At 33.7% G+C, this 19,113-nt stretch overlaps 1 protein-coding gene across 1 annotated transcript in view; it reads right to left on the bottom strand.

Annotated features, from left to right (window-relative positions):
- FRYL (FRY like transcription coactivator) overlaps positions 1 to 19,113 on the bottom strand; it is a 163,030-nt gene that overhangs the window by 57,036 nt on the left and 86,881 nt on the right. Inside the window, exons 25-36 of the mRNA XM_044680887.1 lie at positions 17,269 to 17,441; positions 15,249 to 15,409; positions 14,388 to 14,498; positions 13,461 to 13,615; positions 12,857 to 12,956; positions 11,523 to 11,691; positions 9,478 to 9,737; positions 8,945 to 9,085; positions 7,182 to 7,350; positions 4,173 to 4,257; positions 3,553 to 3,665; positions 571 to 721 (exon numbers count right to left, since the gene is read on the bottom strand). Of these exons, the coding sequence (XP_044536822.1) occupies positions 571 to 721; positions 3,553 to 3,665; positions 4,173 to 4,257; positions 7,182 to 7,350; positions 8,945 to 9,085; positions 9,478 to 9,737; positions 11,523 to 11,691; positions 12,857 to 12,956; positions 13,461 to 13,615; positions 14,388 to 14,498; positions 15,249 to 15,409; positions 17,269 to 17,441 (1,788 nt within the window). The remainder of the gene's footprint in view (positions 1 to 570; positions 722 to 3,552; positions 3,666 to 4,172; positions 4,258 to 7,181; positions 7,351 to 8,944; positions 9,086 to 9,477; positions 9,738 to 11,522; positions 11,692 to 12,856; positions 12,957 to 13,460; positions 13,616 to 14,387; positions 14,499 to 15,248; positions 15,410 to 17,268; positions 17,442 to 19,113) is intronic.

Below are 19,113 nucleotides of genomic sequence, written 5' to 3'. Positions count from 1 at the left end.
TCTTAATTTTATGTTTTATCCATTTTGTGCCTTTTGATATTATATAAAGAAAATTGAGAGTTTTAAAAGTTCACCAAGAATGACTCAGTGATACCACTATTGGCATATAACCCAAAAAGGGCAAAGATAGCAGGAAATGTCCCACATATACAAAAAATATCATTAAAACAATTTCAAATCATTTTCCAGAACTGTCAGAAAAATTCATAGCTCCACCAAAAGTGCATTAGTGTGCCTATCTTTCCACAGGTCCTCCAACACTGACCATTTTCCTCTTGTCATCTTTCTCAAAATTATTTGTGTAAAGTGAAGCTTCAGAGTTTTAATTTGCATTTGTCTTTTTAGAGAGTTGGAGCATTCTGTCCTGATTGTTGATAGCTTGCCAGTTTTTTTTCCCTAACTGCCCCAGAGGTGGTTTCCAAACATGTAAGAAGACTTCCTACTTCTTGTCAAAAAATAATTTAAAGAGGAAGAGTGGGGCAGAAATGCAGCTTATATTTGTATTGTGATGTATAAAAATAAAATTACTGATTGTTTTGCATTAAAAAAAAATGACACACTAAGTTTTACCTGTGAAGAGATAATCCAGGTGATGAAGTTTCTGGCAAATAATCCACCAATGGCGACCAACAACCTCCAGCAGGAGGGAAAGGCAGTGGCTCTCCTTGATTATGTTCCATCACTTTCAGTCGCCAGTTAGAGTAAAGTGGCATTGAATCACCTATCAAAATAAAATTATTTTCCTTTAAACATTTTTTATTTTTACATCAACTACACATTATTCAAAAGAAATAAAAAAAAGAGCTCCTCACAATTTAAAAATGTTTTTGCTAGAAAGGGCTAGGCATAAATATACATAATCGATAATTTGAGAAGAAAAAGATGATAAAATCTCAAAGGTCAACTAGTAGATCTAATCCATTTACAGATAAGGAAATTAGGAACCAGAAAGGGGCAGTGACCCAACCAAAGTTACACAGAATTAAGCCTCAGAGTTGAGACTCTGACCTAGGTCCTCAGGGTCCAAATTCATTTTTCTTTTCTACTACTATAACACAGTCTTAATTAGGCTGTTTGCTCTTTGTATCAAGTTATCCAATGAAAAAGCATTTATTAAGCACTCCTAGAGATTAAAGCTGTAGATTAAAAAGACAAAAACGAAAGTTTTTATTCTCAAGGAGTTCACATTTTATCAGGGAAACAAGCAAACAGACAGAGTCAGGGGTGAGACAGTAGCAGCTTTGGGGATTGGGAAATCTTTCACATAAGAGGCTCTTGACTTGAGCTTTGAAGGAAGTTAGGGATTCTAAGAGGTGGAGATGATGAAAGGTTGAATTTAAGGCATGTGTGAGCAATAGCAACAAGTCTGTTTTAGATGGAGCATACAGGGCAAGAAACACTGTGAAACAAGCCTGGAAAGGTAGGCTGAAGTCAAGTTGTAAAGGGTTTTAAAGGTGAAACACGAGTTGTACTTGACCGTAGAGGTAATAAGTTATTGGAGCTTACTAAGCAGGAGGCAGGTCTATACTTTAGGAATATAATTTTAGGGGGAAGACAGCTGAGGGAGTGAGATGAATTCAGAAGCTACAAAGCAATAGTACAAATAATAGGTGATGAAGGCCCGAACCCCAGTGGTGGCCATCAGAGTCGAGAGAAGGGGAGAAGCATGAAAGGGCTGTGGGAGGTAGAACTAGTAAACACTTGGCAACGGACTGGATGGAGAGAGAGTTCTTAAGAGTTGAAAGCATGACAGAACCTGGATGACTGGCAGTACTCACTACAGAGACAGGGAAGTTAAGAAAAGAGATGTGTTTGGAGGGAAATTTAAGTTCTCTTTTGTTCATGTTGAGGTAGAGATGACTATGGGGGGATCCAGTTTAAAATATCCAACAACCAGTTGTTTGATGTGGGGCTAGAACTCAGAAGAGAACCTGGGGCAGAGATATCGGTATCCGGGAATCCTCTGTGAAGAGATGAAAACTGCATTATATTTGAACTTCACACATTTGCGGGGGAGGGAGGGAGGGAGAGAGGTGGACTCTCTTTATGGATAAAGTAGCCTCATCAATTGGTCATTCTAGGACTTCAGTAATGCTCTTGGGTAGAGCTGCTATATTGTATCTATACCAACTCTATGGCACAGAAACAGGAAGTATGGTAGGGAAAACAACAACAACAACACTGATAAATGAGGAAAACAGTTTATGTAATCCTGGCTATACCACTGTATAAGGAAAAGAGAAAATCAAAATAGTTGGTAATGGAAGAAGAAATGGCAGAAATCTATTAATAATGGTTAAGCATTTATCAGAGAACAAACTACTGTTGAATGAAAGATGAAGGCAGGAATACAAGAAAAAACAAAATAGGTAATACATGAAGGAACTGATTCAAAAAGGACAAATCACTAGCCAAAATCTTTCACACATAAAATGTTTTCTTAGCCAATCCTAAGCCTCCCTCTAGTTCTAAACACTGTATCATTCTGCTATAATTTTAGAATTAGAGCAAAGTTTAGATTTGCCATTCAATTCATCCTTGTAAAAAGAAAAGAATTCATGTTTTTATTAGGACAATGAGAAAATATTTTCAAATTTTGAAATTGCATAAAATAGAACTTTAAAATATGCATAAAATACCCAACTTTTTAGATCAGTATTGAAATGATTAAAATTTCCTACTCTCAAATAAGAAGGGAAAGACTTATATGCTTTACAAGTGACACAACTGTATTTTTCTCCTATTTGTAGAATCAGAGGCATAAAAATCACCTTGAAGTAATATGGTAGTATAATAAGAACACTTTGATAAGAAGTTAGACCGCTAATTTTTAATTTCAGCAGTGATTAAATTGTCTACAATCCTAGACAAATTACTTAATTCTATTTGTATCTGTAAAATGAAGAAGACTGGAAATCCAAGGTGTCTGTAAGTTCTAAAATTCTGCAATTCTAAGTCAGTTATCTTCTTTCTTTATACAAATCCATTTTTAGAGCAAAGAAATGAATCTATTCTAATACCACCCCAAAATATGTAAGAATTAGTAACCATGTGCCTAATTTCTTCAGTGACCAATGGGGTTGAGAATTTTCATAGAATTCCTTCTCACAAACAAGGAGGCCATAGAGAAGAGTTCATTTATTATACTACAAAGGAGTTGATAAATAACATTTTTTGCATGATTTTTTAGAATGTGCTGTAAGTTTTCAATATTTATTTAACCACATTTTGGAGAAATCAATTGCTTTATAATTTTGGCTTTTTTTTTAGGCTTGATACTGACTTTTCTATAGTCACAACAAAATGAGTCTCAAATTTTAATCTACTTAATAAAATAGTAACATATTTTTCTTCCTAAAATGAAGATGTCATTAAGTTAGGAATAGCTTTATTAGTAATTATTGTATGCTATAGCTAAATTGGCAAGTGGTTGAATATTCTTTAAAATCTAACAGAATTATAAACTTAAAATTATGGAAATACACCTGTGACAGAATGTTCTGTTTTTACTTGTAATATTTCTGATATAGAAAAAGTAACTTAAACCATTACTTTTCTCTTCTTCATAAGACCCTCCTGAGCTGCTACTGTAACGAGATTCTAGTCTGTGATGCTGACGATTTAAATTACTGTTCAGTCCACTGTAGATATCTAGATGAACATAGCTGCAGAAAAAAGTATCATTGTTTAGCAATTTGGCACAAATCATAGTAAATAAGTAAGTACATTTTACTGCTCATTTTAAATCTATGCACAAAAATGCAATTTGCAAATTAGTAACAGAAACTGACTATATTTTCTTAAATTTTCTTCTGAAAACTCAAAACCAAAAGCTTTTATGTCAAAGGTTAACTTAAGATTTTTATACTTTACAACTTTTTTTTGCAGATTAATTATCAAGTAGAATATAAATACTAAGATATTTATATCTGCTGCACAAAGGCTGTATTACCATGGAAGGCCAAATTTAAAAGCAAAACAAAATAAGACATAATATTTTGTTATTTTAAAATATATTTTACAAACTCTTCACAAGAAATAAGAAAATTTCCATTACTATAATACATTTATCTTAATAATTTTTTAATGAAGGAATATAAATTATAGTCCATAGTTCAATACCAATTATTCTATAAAATTACAATCACAAGTAATAGTATAGAATCACTCACCTCTCCTCAGCATTGTCTTTTATGTGCTTATTGTCAAGGCTGCCATCTGTAGGAGGTACCATTGTATTGCTACTAGAAGTGGTTCCTATAAATCAGAATGAAAAGTATTAGTACTTATATATAATAAAAGTGTACAATCTAATAAGTGAATATTGTATAATATTATATAATTGGTGAATGATACATATATATTACTCCATGACCTAACTTAGAATTGTGGGCATAAAAATTGTATTTGGCTGTTGAAAAAAATCTGAAAATTAGTTTCCACAAGTTCAATGATTGTCTTTATATAGATGATGCTTAGATCCATACAGCCTACTCTAGTTTCTCTCCTGAGCTCCATGTGAACATCTCAAACTCCTTCCTGTATATTTCAAACTGGGTATCTTGCAGGCACCTCAAACCTAGTATGTCCAAAATAGGATTATCATTCTTCGAGGAAACTGACCTCTATTATTCCTTCTCTTCACTAAGGTTCAAAAAAAGGTTCATCTTGGTGGTCATTGTAACCTGCTTACACTCTTTTCTCAGATGACATTTTCAGTTCCACAAAGTGTCTCCCAAACATCTACTTTTTTCTCCTTATAGTTATCTTTGTTCAAGCCCAATTCATGCCTAGTCCTAGTCTCCCTAATCCAATTCACTCTCCAAAGAGCCACCAAAATGATTTAAAGTTCATGTTTGGGGACAGCTGGGTGGCTCAGTGGTTGGAAAGCCAGGACCAGGGACAGGAGGTCCTGGGTTCAAATCTGGCCTCAGACACTTCTTAGCTGTGTGACCCTGGGCAAGTCACTTAACCCCCATGGCCTAAAAAATCAATAAAGTTCATGTTTGACTATGTTACTTTCCTAATCAATAAGTACTCTGGCTCTCTATTACTTACTGAGGTAATACAGAAACTCTTGTGTGGCATTTAAAACTTTCCACAACCTGACCTAAGCCTATCTATTCAGCCTTCTTAAAATCATTCCCATTCTCACACTCCATGGTCTAGCCACAGTGGCCCACTACTGTACCTGCTGGCTATTTCTCCCATAGGACACTACTTTTCCTGTCCCTGCACCTCTACACTGACTTTCCCCCAAGCCTGGCACACACTCCCTCCTCAGCACTGCCCCTTGGACTGTTGGGATCCATTAAGATTTCTGACCAAATGGCTGATTCTGCATTAGGTATGTTTCCTGATCCCGGCGGGTGGTTGGCAGGGCTCCTCTTATCTGCTTTTTTTTTGTACATACCTCAAGTTTCTTTTTTTCTTTGTTCCTAGCACTTAAGGAAGTGCCCTGCCCCAAACCGGGTGCTCAATAAATGCTTGTTTGCTTAATTTTAATGCTTGGCTACCATTTGTGAACATTTAAAAATATTTAACATTATACATTACATGTATAACCCAGTGGAACTGCTTGTCAACTCAGGGAGTAGGGAGGGAAGAGGGGAGGAAGAGAACATGAATCACGTAACCATGGACAAAATAAAAAAATTTAGCATTATAATACAAATCATTATAAGGAATATATGAATAATTCTAAATATGAATTTGCATTAAGCAGATGAATATGCTAATTATCATAAACTTAAGAATTTCATATGTTATTATTTTCATTGCTCATACAAAATCTGGTCGTGTCATTTTATAGATCTTGAGCTGGAAGAAACCCTCGGGAAAACCTAGAGCTCCACCTCCATTTTAAAGTTGAGGCAAGAGAAGCCAAGGAAAGGTAAGTGACTTGTCTAAGGTAAAAAAGGCACAAAGTGTAAGAGGTGGGATCAACAGGTCTTCTGACTCCGTTTCTACAATAGTAATCTGTTAATTGTCATTAATATCAATCTTCTCTTCAATGAATCAAAGTAATAAAGTGAAACCCAATTAAAGTTCTAGTCTGATGCCAAAACACAGTATGGAAACAGATCTAGATTCCTGAAAGTTAATGCAGTGGAATATAACAATAAGGCCTTCCCAAGCTATACAGGTTTTTAGCATGGTCCAATGATGGCCTCTATGATTGTTTTTTGAGAACGAGCTTGGCCAAATTCAGAAAAGCTCGTTACTAGTCAATTTCCAAACAGTAATAATATGTGCAAGGCAGTAGGAATTAAAAAGAAAAAAAGGAAAATCCATGCCCTCAAAAGCCGGGAAGAATAATATGAATATAAGTAAGTGTATATAAAATAAATACAAATTACTTTTGGGTGAACAGCACTAGCAACTGAAAGGATCAGGAGAAGCTTCAAGTAGAAGGTGATGCTTAAATTGAGTTTTGAAGAAATAAGGGATGGAGTCTAAGTGGCAGAAGAAATTGGGGAGAGCATTTCTGGCAAAGAGACAGTCATTGGAAAAACGGAAACAAAAAGAATTACAGCAAGTTCTCTCTGGCAGGAATGCAGAATGGAGGAAGGAGAGCAATGTACCATAAGGTTGGAAATGTAGGTCAGCATCAGACCATGAAGGGCTTTAATAGCTAACCAGAAGAATTTTTATATTTATTCCTAGAGAAAAATAGAGAGCCACTGGATTTTAGTATGACTTATGATTTAGGAAATTCATCTTAGATACCAGGTGAAGGATGGATAAGAGAGGGGAAAGACTTGAGGCCAGAACCCAAACGGGAAGCTGCTTCAATAGCCAAAGTGAAATGAGATAAAGAACTGAACTAGGATGATGGATATGTGAATAGAATGAGAGACAGGGAAGAAGGCAGGTTATGATGGAGAGCTAAAAAGGATAAAGTATAGCAACTAAGCGAGCTGAGAGAGAGTGGGGCAGTAAAAATTATATGTAGATTGCAAACTTGGTCATTTGGAAATATGGTGTTCTTGCCAGAAACAGGGAAGTTAGGAAGATGAGTGGGTACTTGAGGAAAAATGATGTACTCTGTTTTGGATGTGTTGAGTTCAAGAAGCCTCAGAGAAAGACAGTTTGAAATCTCTGACAGATAGTTGGAGGTGACCTCAAGGAAGAGACTAGTACTAAATTTATGGATCAAGGATCAATAAATAACTTCTTACCTGAGGTGACAGATGGTATTTTATAACTAGAAGTAATGCGGTAATATGGTGGATTATCCATGTGAGTGACTCCTGAACTGACTGGATCCGTAAGCTGTAGTTCACTCACCAGTTCTTCTAACAGCTGCATTGTTTTATCTCTACCTAAATATACAATAACCTTCTTTACCTGTCATTGAAAAAAATTTTCAAAAACAAAATAATGAAAGATTAATACTTATCACTTATGTAATAATGATTCAAGTAATAGATGATTTTAAAATAAAGTGTAATTCAAAATTTAGCACTGTTTGCTCTATAGCAGTAACAGTCAAAAGGGAAATGAATCTGTATTAAAACACTGCTTTCCTTCTATTTCCTTTGGGATATAAAACTATGATACTTAGTTGATGAAATGACATTAGTCTTGTTGCAAAACCTCTTTGTCCCTTTACTCCTAATTACATTTGTACGTGTATTTTTAGTCTTGGAAAGTTATTTTTGATTTTCCAATGGTGAAATTTTTTGAGAGGCTAAAAATGATGGGGTTTTATCCTTTACATCTTCTATTCACAAAATAAATTTATGGAGTTATTAAAAAGGAAATGTGGGAGGAAAAAACTATTATTACTTTCAAATCTATTCTATAGCTCTCATTTCTTACTTGAAATTTAGTCATTTTTGATAACTCCCTCACCTCCTATATTCAAAGTAATTTCTAAGTAAACCATCATGTTATTAAATAGCAAGTAGTTTTGACTGTCTTTAGTTATTTCCTCTTATCTTATTGTTATTGCTAAGATTTCCAGAATTATATAGGATAATGGCAGCAAAAGGAGTTGTACCCTTGCATTAGTGTGGAGGTTCTTATCTCTCTTTTTTTTAATCAGAGGCTCTTTGGCATAATGGTAAAGCTTTTGGTCTCTTTCCAGAAAAATATTAAAATGTAAAAGATAAAAAAACACAGGATTATAAAAGAAACTAATTGTAATATGAAAACTGTTATGAAGAATATTTTTAAAAGTTCATGGACTCCAGGCTAAGAAATTCATGTGTGTGACCCCGGGCAAAAGCAGCTTCATTTTCTGTTCCTATAAAATGGGGATAATACTTGTAGTAGCTACTTCATACAGGGTTTATTGGGAAATGCCAATGATGTACAAAGTGCTACATATCAATGTCAGCAATGATTATTATGTCCAATTAGTTGTATACATAGACTTGGGCTATTAATTTCCTTATATGGCATCACAGAAATATGTTACAAGTAAGGGAAGAGGGCAGAGAGAATAGAACAAAAAGAGTGTCTACAAGTTCCATTTCCCATATGACCAGTGAGAGGGGAAAGGGTTTTGAAGACTGATAAGCAGAGAGCCAGCAACAAGGAAGAGACCTGGGGAGCAGCACGGAAAGGGCACCAGTTTTGGAATCCACAAATGTTGATTCAAACACCACTTTTCCTAGCTACCCTTTTTGTCAAATGAGAGACTGGACACGATAATTCAAGTCCTTTCCAGTTCTTTCTGGTTTTGCCCCGGAAGTAGAGGAATGGGTAGAAGCAACAGAGTAGCAAACTCTAGTGTACAGAAAAATATCTTAAAAACTGGAGCTGGTCCAAAATGAAAAGTCTTGTCTCAGAAGGGAGGTGGGTGAAGAAGGGTTGTCCACCAGCAGAATCCTGAACTGTTGCTAGCCAACCCTGATAGCTACTTTTCTGGGCTGTAGTGACACTGCTCATGCATGGAATGAGTGTTCAGAAGGTCACTGTTCAATTGAATACATACGTAAGGCAAGAGGCTGGGTTCACTATTCACTCCACAAATGCTGATCAAAAAGTGCAAAATTATTTTTAAATTCTTTGGCCAGCTGTCTGCTAACGTAGTCCAAACATTTTCAATCTCTGACCATGCCAACTCATCACCATACTATGAAACAAAATTAAGACATATTTATTTTTAAAAAGACAAAATACATAAAGTAGAAATGCATATAATTAGTTTAAAAGGCTTTGACCATCACCATTTAAAGCTAGAAGCTACATTACTACGTTCAATCTCTTTGACAAATCAAATGAATACTCATTTCTTTTGATACAATTTAATTATAAATTACAGTTATCACTCAGGACCATAGCAGCCAGGAAGAGTATCATTTCTAACAAATGAGAAATTTCTCAAAGTAAGAAAGCACTTATAATTTCACATTTTCATTGTCTTACAAATTTACCTAGCACATTATCTATTCCAAAACTATTAACTCCTCCAAAACAGCTTTAATATTTTTTATAGTAATTACAGAGATACAAAATCCAGGTTACCTTTGCTGTCATGTACATTAAATTGTTCAAAACCATTGCTGTAGCCTGTGGTGACCCCCAACCTTCTCCTCGTAACCAACGCCTGCTATTCACCATGAGTTCTCGATCTTTTAAAGCTTCATCTTCGTCTTCATCATTTCTCCTTACGGTTGGCAAAGGTTTTAAATCCACCAGCTCTATATTGTTCATCCATGGTAACAAATAGTGCAACATTACTTGTCTTCCAGCTGGATGAGCTGTTTGAATTCTCTGACTTATCTCTGTAAATAAAAACAAGTCAAAAGGAGATAAAGCATGCTTACAAACATGATGGTTCTTAGTGCTTTGGGTACTATCGTAATTTTAATAATTCATTCTAAGAGAAATTGAACCTACTTGTATTTGCAAAATTATAGGCATTTAAAGTGATCATCTCACCTTTTTATATTCATTTAAGTTGAGTGATTAGAAGAAAAAAATTAATAATTAAAAATAAAGTCATATTCTTGCATTATGCCTGAGATATTTTTTCAGTGCTTAAAGAAGAAACTCAATTGCAGAATAGGAAAAAGATCCTCATGCTTCCCATCACAGGTGCGAAAGCCAGAAGATTATTTGTCAGGGATGCAATTAAAACAAAATTCTTATACTGGCTTGGAGGCTGGAGAGAAGTTCCATCCAACTGTAAAATACTATAACTGTATAAATATAAGACTATTTCTTAAAGTAAAAAAAAATAAGATCTTTGAATAAAATAACATTATAAACTATTTAAATTATTAAACAAGTTTTCAAATTTAAAACAATTAAGCATAGGCATATGAATTCGACTAGGTGAGTACTATGTGGTAAAGGCTTGATATTCTGACTTTTGTTTAAATTTCTTCTTGAGGCTTAATTTTCCCATTCTACAGAATAAAGGTTGGTATAACTTTCTCCTAGGATGCTAATTAAAGTTACTTCAACATAGATCACATGCAACTAACTTTGTGACATCATAAAAGTTCAATGATTGGATTTTGGTGGTTTAACTAGGATACACATCACCTTTAATGGAAAACCTTTAAGAGATTATTTGGTGACAATAAAGGTAATTCATCAATGGGCAGCCAAGTAATGATTTCTAGGTTTTTTAGATTGCCTTCAGTGTTTGGAGAGTAAAAGGAAAGAGATTAAATGGGTCCTCCACCATAGGGCCACAACCTACACTCCCAGATTCTTTCCCTCATAACTTTCCTAGATACACTCTAGTTTTCTGCCAAAACATATTAAAGCAACAACTATGATGAAAGCCTAGAGGAGAAATACTCCCTTGAAGCAACCAAACCTGACAGCTAACCAATTCACACTGGTGGCTACAAGCATTCCAAATGAAACATACAGGATAAGCAAAGAGATATTCTGGAGGAATATCTGCATGATTATCTCTTAAGGTCCTTTCCAATTCTATGAAGCTATGATCTATGGGTGGGGTCTATGTTTTCCTGTCAAAACAGCAATTAGTAAAAAATACAGGGAAATACAACACATAAGAGCTAGCAGTATAATAAACTCTTTCAATAGGGGGCAGCTGGGTAGAGCTCAGTGGATGGAGAGCCAGGCCTAGAAATGGGAGGTCCTAGGTTCAAATCCGGCCTCAGACACTTCCCAGCTGTGTGATCCCGGGCAAGTCACTTGACCCACATTGCCCACCCTTACCACTCTTCCACTTATGAGTCAATACACAGAAGTTAAGGGTTTAAAATAAAAAATAAAAATAAAATAAAATAAACTCTTTCAATACAAAGTTGCAAATAATGCCATGAAAATATCATTGGGTCAGCAAGAAAAGTATTGTTTTTTGGGTAGGGGGGAAAAGAAGGGACAAAATTTAAAGCCTTAGAAGGATTTAGTGACAGGGATCCTTTTAAGATAGCAATCATTAGAGTGTACTTTCTCTTCAATGATATGCTAAAATAGTATTTCTTTACTTAAATTCCATCTAGATTCAAACATATTTCTGAAAATTTGTTCAAAGCAGAGATTCAATATGAGAAGTCATGTCTTAACCAGTTAAATTTTCATACCTGAAAAGATAGCAAGGGTTAGTTCAGGATAAGTCCTTGCTAATTCCTCTGATAATTGATAATATGATACAGAATACAGGTGTGGCAGAGGAGATAGCTGACTGAGTACTCCATCAGTTCTCTGAACCTCCAATTTGTGAGCATAGCGAAACATCTTCGGTTCCAGAATCTACAGGATTATAATTATAACAATTCAAGGTAAAACTGAGTTGTCTTTTAATTCTTAGTTAAAATGAATGTCTGCTTATAGGATTATCTACCAAGAAACTAGTTCAGAATGTACAATAAACAGTCTTCCAAGAATTTTGTATGTTAAATACTGCTTTAGAAAATCCATGGCTTTCTCTATGAAATTTTGTATTAAATGCCAATCAACAGTATAGTTTAGTGCCAAGTCTTAAAATGTATGCAGATGCTTGATATATAGTTGCTCTTGAAACTTATCACTTTTTCCTTTTCAAAAAAGGAAGGATAATTTCTATCACTTACTATGTGCCAGATACCATTTTATAGATGGGCAAACCAAGGCAAGCAGAGTTTAAGTGACTTGCCAAAGGAGCTCAGATTTGAACCTAGTCTTCCTGCCTCTAGGCCTAGTGGTCTATCTACTGTGCTACCTAGTTGCTTCCTCTGTACTAATATTAATATTAATATTGATATGAAGAAGTCATACTTAAAAGAAACTCGACAAGAGTGGCTATTTCCATTTTTAGTAAAAAGAATATGGTATGAAAAATAATGTTCTTTGAGCATCTTTTCTCTTTTGTGTTACCTGGAAATAAATGATGGTCTTCAAAATGAGAGTATTAACTAAGAGCTTGTCACCTCATCCTATATTGCCAAAAACTATTTGGAAGTAAATATAAATGCTCCCTCATTAAGAAAAACTTTAGTTTTATTAAAATACTTCATATTCATTTGAGAAATATAATTTATAAAGAGATTACTATGAAACAATTAACTTCTTTCCTCTTCACTCAAGAATACTTCGCCACTCTTGAGGTAATTTAGGATATTGTAATATGACACACTAAATAAAATTTTAGAAGCAAAGAGATTTTATAAAGTTCCTAATTTTCAAAAGTGACTTTGTGTATATCATTAGAAATTAGAAATGTGAATTCTATACAGCCAATTGAACTGGTTACATAATTTTTTATTTCAATGATCCATACTATCCTTTGTCCACCATCACTGTTGATTAAAAGATATTTCTCTTCATCATATAATAAAAAATATAACTGAACACCAATGATGTATGTTACAAGAAGCAAAATAACCATTTTGGCCTGTCAGAAACAAAGCAAGGGCTTAAATAAGTATTGTTTACTGACCTGTAATAATTGCATAGCAACTTCATAGATACTCCTCGAAGAATCAGCGGCTTTAAACAATATCAGGTTTAGGAGAGTCACTGTGTCACACTGGTAGTCCCTAGGGACAAATTTCACATATTTGGTAAATACCTTTATATTTGGCTATTCCACAAGAGGCATTAATGATCTACTACATGGGGGCAGCTAGGTGGGTCAGTGGATTGAGAGCTAGGTTTAGAGACTGTGAGACCCTGAGCAAGTCATTTAACCCCAATTGCCTAGCCCTTACTACTCTTGAAATCAATACTTAGTATTGATTAGAAGATAGAAGGTAAGGTTTGTTTTTTTTTTAAATTATCTACTGCATGGTTTAGAATATATTTCCAAAGACAGAGCTAATGTCAGTATGTTTTCTGCTCCTGTGTGTTCTCTGATACAATGGAATTTCACTAAGCACATGCTATCTGGGTCAGAATTTGTAAAGAAACTTATATTGTAAAGCAAATAGGAATACTTTACTATTAATATGCATAGTGCTCCTGACAAAAAAATGAAAACAGCTTATTCAGAAGCAGAATATTATCTTAATAAAATAAAGTGTCTAAGTAAAATGATAAAGCACCTGTTTTGGAACACATTAGCTATAGCTTTAAAGCAGCCAGCTGCTACTCTCTTGGAACCTGTGTAACATCGATCTACAGCCCAATACATCAGATTGCTCTGGTCAGGGTTGAGCTCCAATAATAATGTAACTGCCTCGCAGCCCAACTGATGAACCTAAAAAACAAATAAAAACACCAGGGGATAATGTAAAAAATTAATCTTTGATTTTTAGAAATGTTTTCACTAAAGTAATATAAGGCACATATTTATTGTATCATTACTTGTATAATTCCTCCCACCTCCTCCCAATTAGGCCTACAGGTAACCACTGAAAGGGGATACCTGACAGTGAGGTTACTTGAAGAGATTGGCTTGGGATTCACAAACCAATCTCATAATTGTAAAACCTTCTATAAAACTTCTCTGACGGTATTAAGATCAAATGAAAATAGGGGAGTAAATTTTTACTTTAAGCTGTACTTTGCCTCTATATAGCACTTTATACATAAACACTTCAGGACAATTATAGCAGCAATCAGAGATAAAATAATTTAGAAGGGAACTCCTTATCTAGTTCCTCCTTAAAACTGAAGACAGTACGTGAAAGGTAGCAAGAAGGCCAGGAATGACAAGGGGAAGTGAGAAGTGGGTAGGATTTGAATACTCAACTCTTAAAAACTATTTTTAGGATGATAAAAAAGAATTATGAAATTCATTTTCATAAGAAAGGGGAAGAGGAAACACCATAAACTAATAAATATCATTTAAAAAATTAGAATCTAAGGTTCTACTGGACTAATTTCATATGATATTCTCTTTCGGTATGTATAAATTAAAATTAAAAAGAATTTAAATCATTAAGTAAATAGGACTTAGATTAATTGGTTCACCCTAGAATTCTAAATTACTTAACAGGTATATAATATGAAGTATTAAAAAGACACACCTTTTTGTCCAGAGAATCTAAAATATTATCCAGCCATTTGTATAAGTAGCCATCTGAAGAAAGTCCTACATTATCTGCAACAGGGCCGCAACACAGAACAGCAGACATAGCCTTCAAATGATAACATTAAATATGTATTTGAATAAATAATACTGTTGAGATATTAACTGAGTTAATCTGAAATTTTTGTGCTTATTAACCTCAATAAAATATAGATATAACACATAAGACATATCTTTTATTTAGAAAAAGTAAATGACATGCCACCAAATCAGTGATACAGTTTATAAAATCTGAAAATATTTAAAAATCAAATCTTTTGTACATCATGACATTAATGAAAATGTAAAAAGGATAGAAAAGAAAAAAAGTTGCAAAATATGTTTTATAAATAAGAAACAAATACCAAAGGCTCTCAGGATACACAGAAATCTCTGACTGATCATAAATACTTTTTTCTGAGGAAATAATTGGAAGTCTAGACACAGGGAACATCAAATCATTCCTGAATGAAAAATACAATATAATAAGCAGTCTAAATAAAATGCTATGAAGATTCAGAAATTCTGATTAAATGGAACAGGCTTGATAAAGGAGATGCTTTTGTACTAGCTTGTGATGAATGGGTACAAATCCAACAGGGAGAACTTTGGGGTGAAGTGGAAGGAGCAGTGGTCATTCCAGGTGGCAGGAATATCATACCCAAAGTTATGAGCAGTAGGAAATGTATGGATAAGAGTAGTAAGGGAATATGTGAAGGGGAGAAATAAAAAAAGGTCTAAGGTAAAGCTGTAGTGCAGTCATGGAGGCAACTGAACACCAGACAAAATGTTATAGCAAAGTGGGGTTCTAGGTAAATACCTTTAATGCACAGTACTGATGTCTATTAATCTGCATGTTCCTATCACTGTATCTGTCCAAGGGAGTAAACATGATGCTAAAAGGACCAGCCCAATGACTGAACAACATGAAGAGACTGTGACGAAGACTCTGTTGGGGAAAAACACTTCTTCTCTGGTGAACTATAAAGAAAAGCAGAACAGAAGTATTTGAGTTTTACCTTACCATCCTTTAAAAGCATTTGCCTACATAATCAAAATAATGAAATATTTAACTAAAATACGATTTTGAATTTATAATCATTTTAATCAAGGAAACCTTCAACATGCAATGCTTTCAGGAAAAATATATTCCATTTCCCATCTATTTCATGTGTGCCAAGTAAGAAGGAGAGAATGACTATAGCAAGTTGCAGTTATATGACACATGACAACCATTAAAGGAGAAATTCCATTCATGTTGGTGATGTGATGTATGTGAAAACTGCATGAGAGTCAGTAGTCTAGGATGTAGTTCCAAGTATAGTATTAACCAATGCTATACTCTGAGTAAAAACCACTTTACCCTGAGAGGCCTCAGTTTCCAGATTCAAAAAAAAAAAAAAAAAAAAAAAAAAAAAAAAAAGAGAGAGAGCTGGACCAGCTCTAAAAAAACAATGATTCTATATTCTGCCTTATCAAAATGGAATCTCTAGGTGAGGACTTCAACTGGTATCACAATAAATTCTAAATTTCTCATGGAAGTTATATAGTTATTCTACATGAATTATATATTTACTATATGAATCCCATACATGTATATATGTATCCATTTGTGTATATGGATATGTATGTGTCTAAATTTAAAAAAAGAAAAACAAAGACTCAAAGGTGGAAGGCAAAGGCAGTTTTCTATTATTTCACTGGTGTAGCTTCTGATGAAAAAAGTCTTTTTACTAATGCAGTTTAGTACTTTTTGGGAACTTAAAAGTTTTACTGAGCTACCTTGGGCATTAAAAGGTTAAGTGACTTGCCCAATCATAAAGTCAGTAAATGTAGGAGGGACTTGAAAACTCAGATGTTTCTGACTCAAGTTAGAATTCTCAGATCTCTTTCATTCCTTACTTATATTTCTATCTCCATTCCACATTTACACAGGAATGTTAAAATTACCAAAGAATTTTTATATGTGTGATAATGAAAAAAAATATGTAGGTAATATAAGAACTTTATGCTTTGAAGTACTGTCAGAAAAGCTATAAGTACCAAGTCTCTTAAAATAATTATTTTCTTCTGTATCTGTATTGTGCCCAAAGTTTACTATTTGAATTTCAGATATTAAAGTTCATTAAACCTATGTGGGAAAGAGAATATGTGTGGGTAATAAAGTCTGTAGGTAAAGCAATAGCATCCTTGTCTTGAAAAAGTTGATAATCATTTTTTGTATTAAAGTTCATGCCCAGGTATAAATTTAATTATAAATAAGTCAGAAAAATTCATTAATTCATTTTATTTTAAAATTAAGTTTGTATTTGTAATGTGCCCCCAAACAGTATGTTACAAATACTAATATGGCTTTATAATTATTATTTGAAAAGCTACAAGTTATGTATCTTTATAATTATATCCTCATTATATCACTGCATCTGTATTTTACAGAAAGTTAGATGTCAGATTTGCTACTTCTTATTTTTTCATGATTGTTACTCATTATTGATACCAGCAGTTTACTTTTCCCCCAGACTCCTTTCCCAAAATAAAGTGTTTCCTAACTCTTCTTTACTAACATCATTTTTATACACTCCTTTCTGCTGCCCAATATATCTAGAACAAGTTTACCATAAGCCTCTACTATTGCTTGTCTTTAGATTTATTTCTAAGTCTTTATTTTGATAGAAAATGAAGAGGTACCAATTCAATGACTATAAATTCTTGCCACCTGTGCTTCTCTGACATAATTTCCCAATATTTATGTCTGATCACTTTAAGTCACAATCTCATTAGAGCAGGGAAAGAAGATACCATGGATATTCAATTAATGCTATAAATACTGAAAATGATACCTGGAACATTCTGAATGATATTCGCCACTAAGGCACTAAAATGGCATCGTATATCCTTCAGTGTATCAGAGTCCTTTTCATTTTCTGCTTCTAGAAGTTGCCTAGTTAGATCTACATACTCCAGCAAAGTGTTATTGAGGGAATGTGTTTCATTATCAAGGCCACCACTTGCACTGAAAATAAAAAAGGAAAAGTATTAAGGAAATATAAAGTAAAAAAAAATGACAAAGTTTCTAAAAGTCATCTAAGAACCAAAATCAGAAGTGTATTTATTCAACTTGGTAAAGTTCCTATGTTACTAGGATTGCCAATGTGTTAAGATTTAAATACATCTAGTGTTTTATCATGGGAATAAGTTGTCGGTTAGGATATGTGGTCCTATATTGAACAAGTATATTTTATGAACATGTAATGTTATAACATTAGGAAATGATTCATTTTTATTTTAGTGGAGTTTTTATTATCTAAATATGGTGGTATCACAACATTATGTTTAAAAGCACAGCTAGAAACAAATTTTTCTCTTAGAAGTTGTTATAAAAATTGTGAAAGTAGAACTTTACATTCTTAAAGCAGGACAACAAAGTATTCATACTCTAATTTTACAACCCTTTTTAAAGGAAACAAAAACTTATAATATAATTTCCTAAAGTCTTCTTTCCTGTCTCTTATAATTTGTTTTACCGCTATGGTCTGCATTTATGTTAATCGTAAATACATTTTATTATCTTTCCTCAGAGATACTGTTTTTGAAAAGCTTTGTGCTTGATAGTAGTAAGGATCCTAAAATTCTTGTTATATTAAAATAAGTTTTAAAAAAATAAACCTAATCTTTAATTTTTGAAAAATTTTGTGTCTTAATCCAACTTGATTTGCATTACTTTTATTATTATGTGAGGCTTTAATTATCATGTAATTCTTAACAATACTGTTTTTGCCATACTTATACCTTGGTAGAGTAGGAAACTGCTTTTTAAAAAAGACCCTAAAGTGTACATTAATACTCCCCAGGTGTTTTATAGAACAAGTATGCTTTATGTTTATGATTTAATGATCTTACATTTAGTTAATTATTTACGTGATGAAGATGCTTGATAAATAAATTTTTTAGTAAGTCTAAACACTAGTAGTATGTTATCTTCAATAGTTTAAATACAAAGCTCTTTTCAGAAAAATATCCTGTAAAAAGCTGTAGTTCATTTTTTCAATGGAACTATATGCTCAATGATATACGAATCTTCTGTAAAAACACCAATTGGCTTGACCATTCATTTTATGTTACTCTTGCCCTTCCCATTAATCCTACACAGAAGGACTCGGGCTAGAGGCTGCCTTCTAAGTATTTTTACATTCTCCCATCAATGCAGCAGTTACAATGTCTGTTTATCTCTCTTTCATTACATGCACCTAATCATACCTTTCCAGTATGATCTTTATCTTACAAAACTTCTTAGACACAAGATATTATTAATAATACACGCCACAATCTACCTACATCTGACATACATTTACGTCTCCAATGTTCCTATATCACCTGTAATTTTGATGCTTCGGAGATGGTGGTGCTTCATGATGAACAACCATATATAATCAATAAAACAATATAGTTGCTAACAACAGAGGTTTGAACATCAGGGAACATCTGAAAGCTATTGGAAGTACTAGTCAATCTTTCAAAAATAATTTATCACCCTCTTCCTCTTGCAATTCTGTGTCCTCCTCTTTGCTCATGAGGATTAACCTATTGGGCTGCCCATTCAAAGTTATAGTCTGGATGACAGACATTCTTCATTAATTGTTTTGTTTCATATGGGCACAAATGAACCTGGAACTCACAGAGACAAA

Source organism: Gracilinanus agilis, chromosome 6 (genome assembly GCF_016433145.1).
Source record: "Gracilinanus agilis isolate LMUSP501 chromosome 6, AgileGrace, whole genome shotgun sequence".
NCBI lineage: Eukaryota > Metazoa > Chordata > Mammalia > Didelphimorphia > Didelphidae > Gracilinanus > Gracilinanus agilis.
This window is presented reverse-complemented; position numbering and strand designations above follow the sequence as displayed.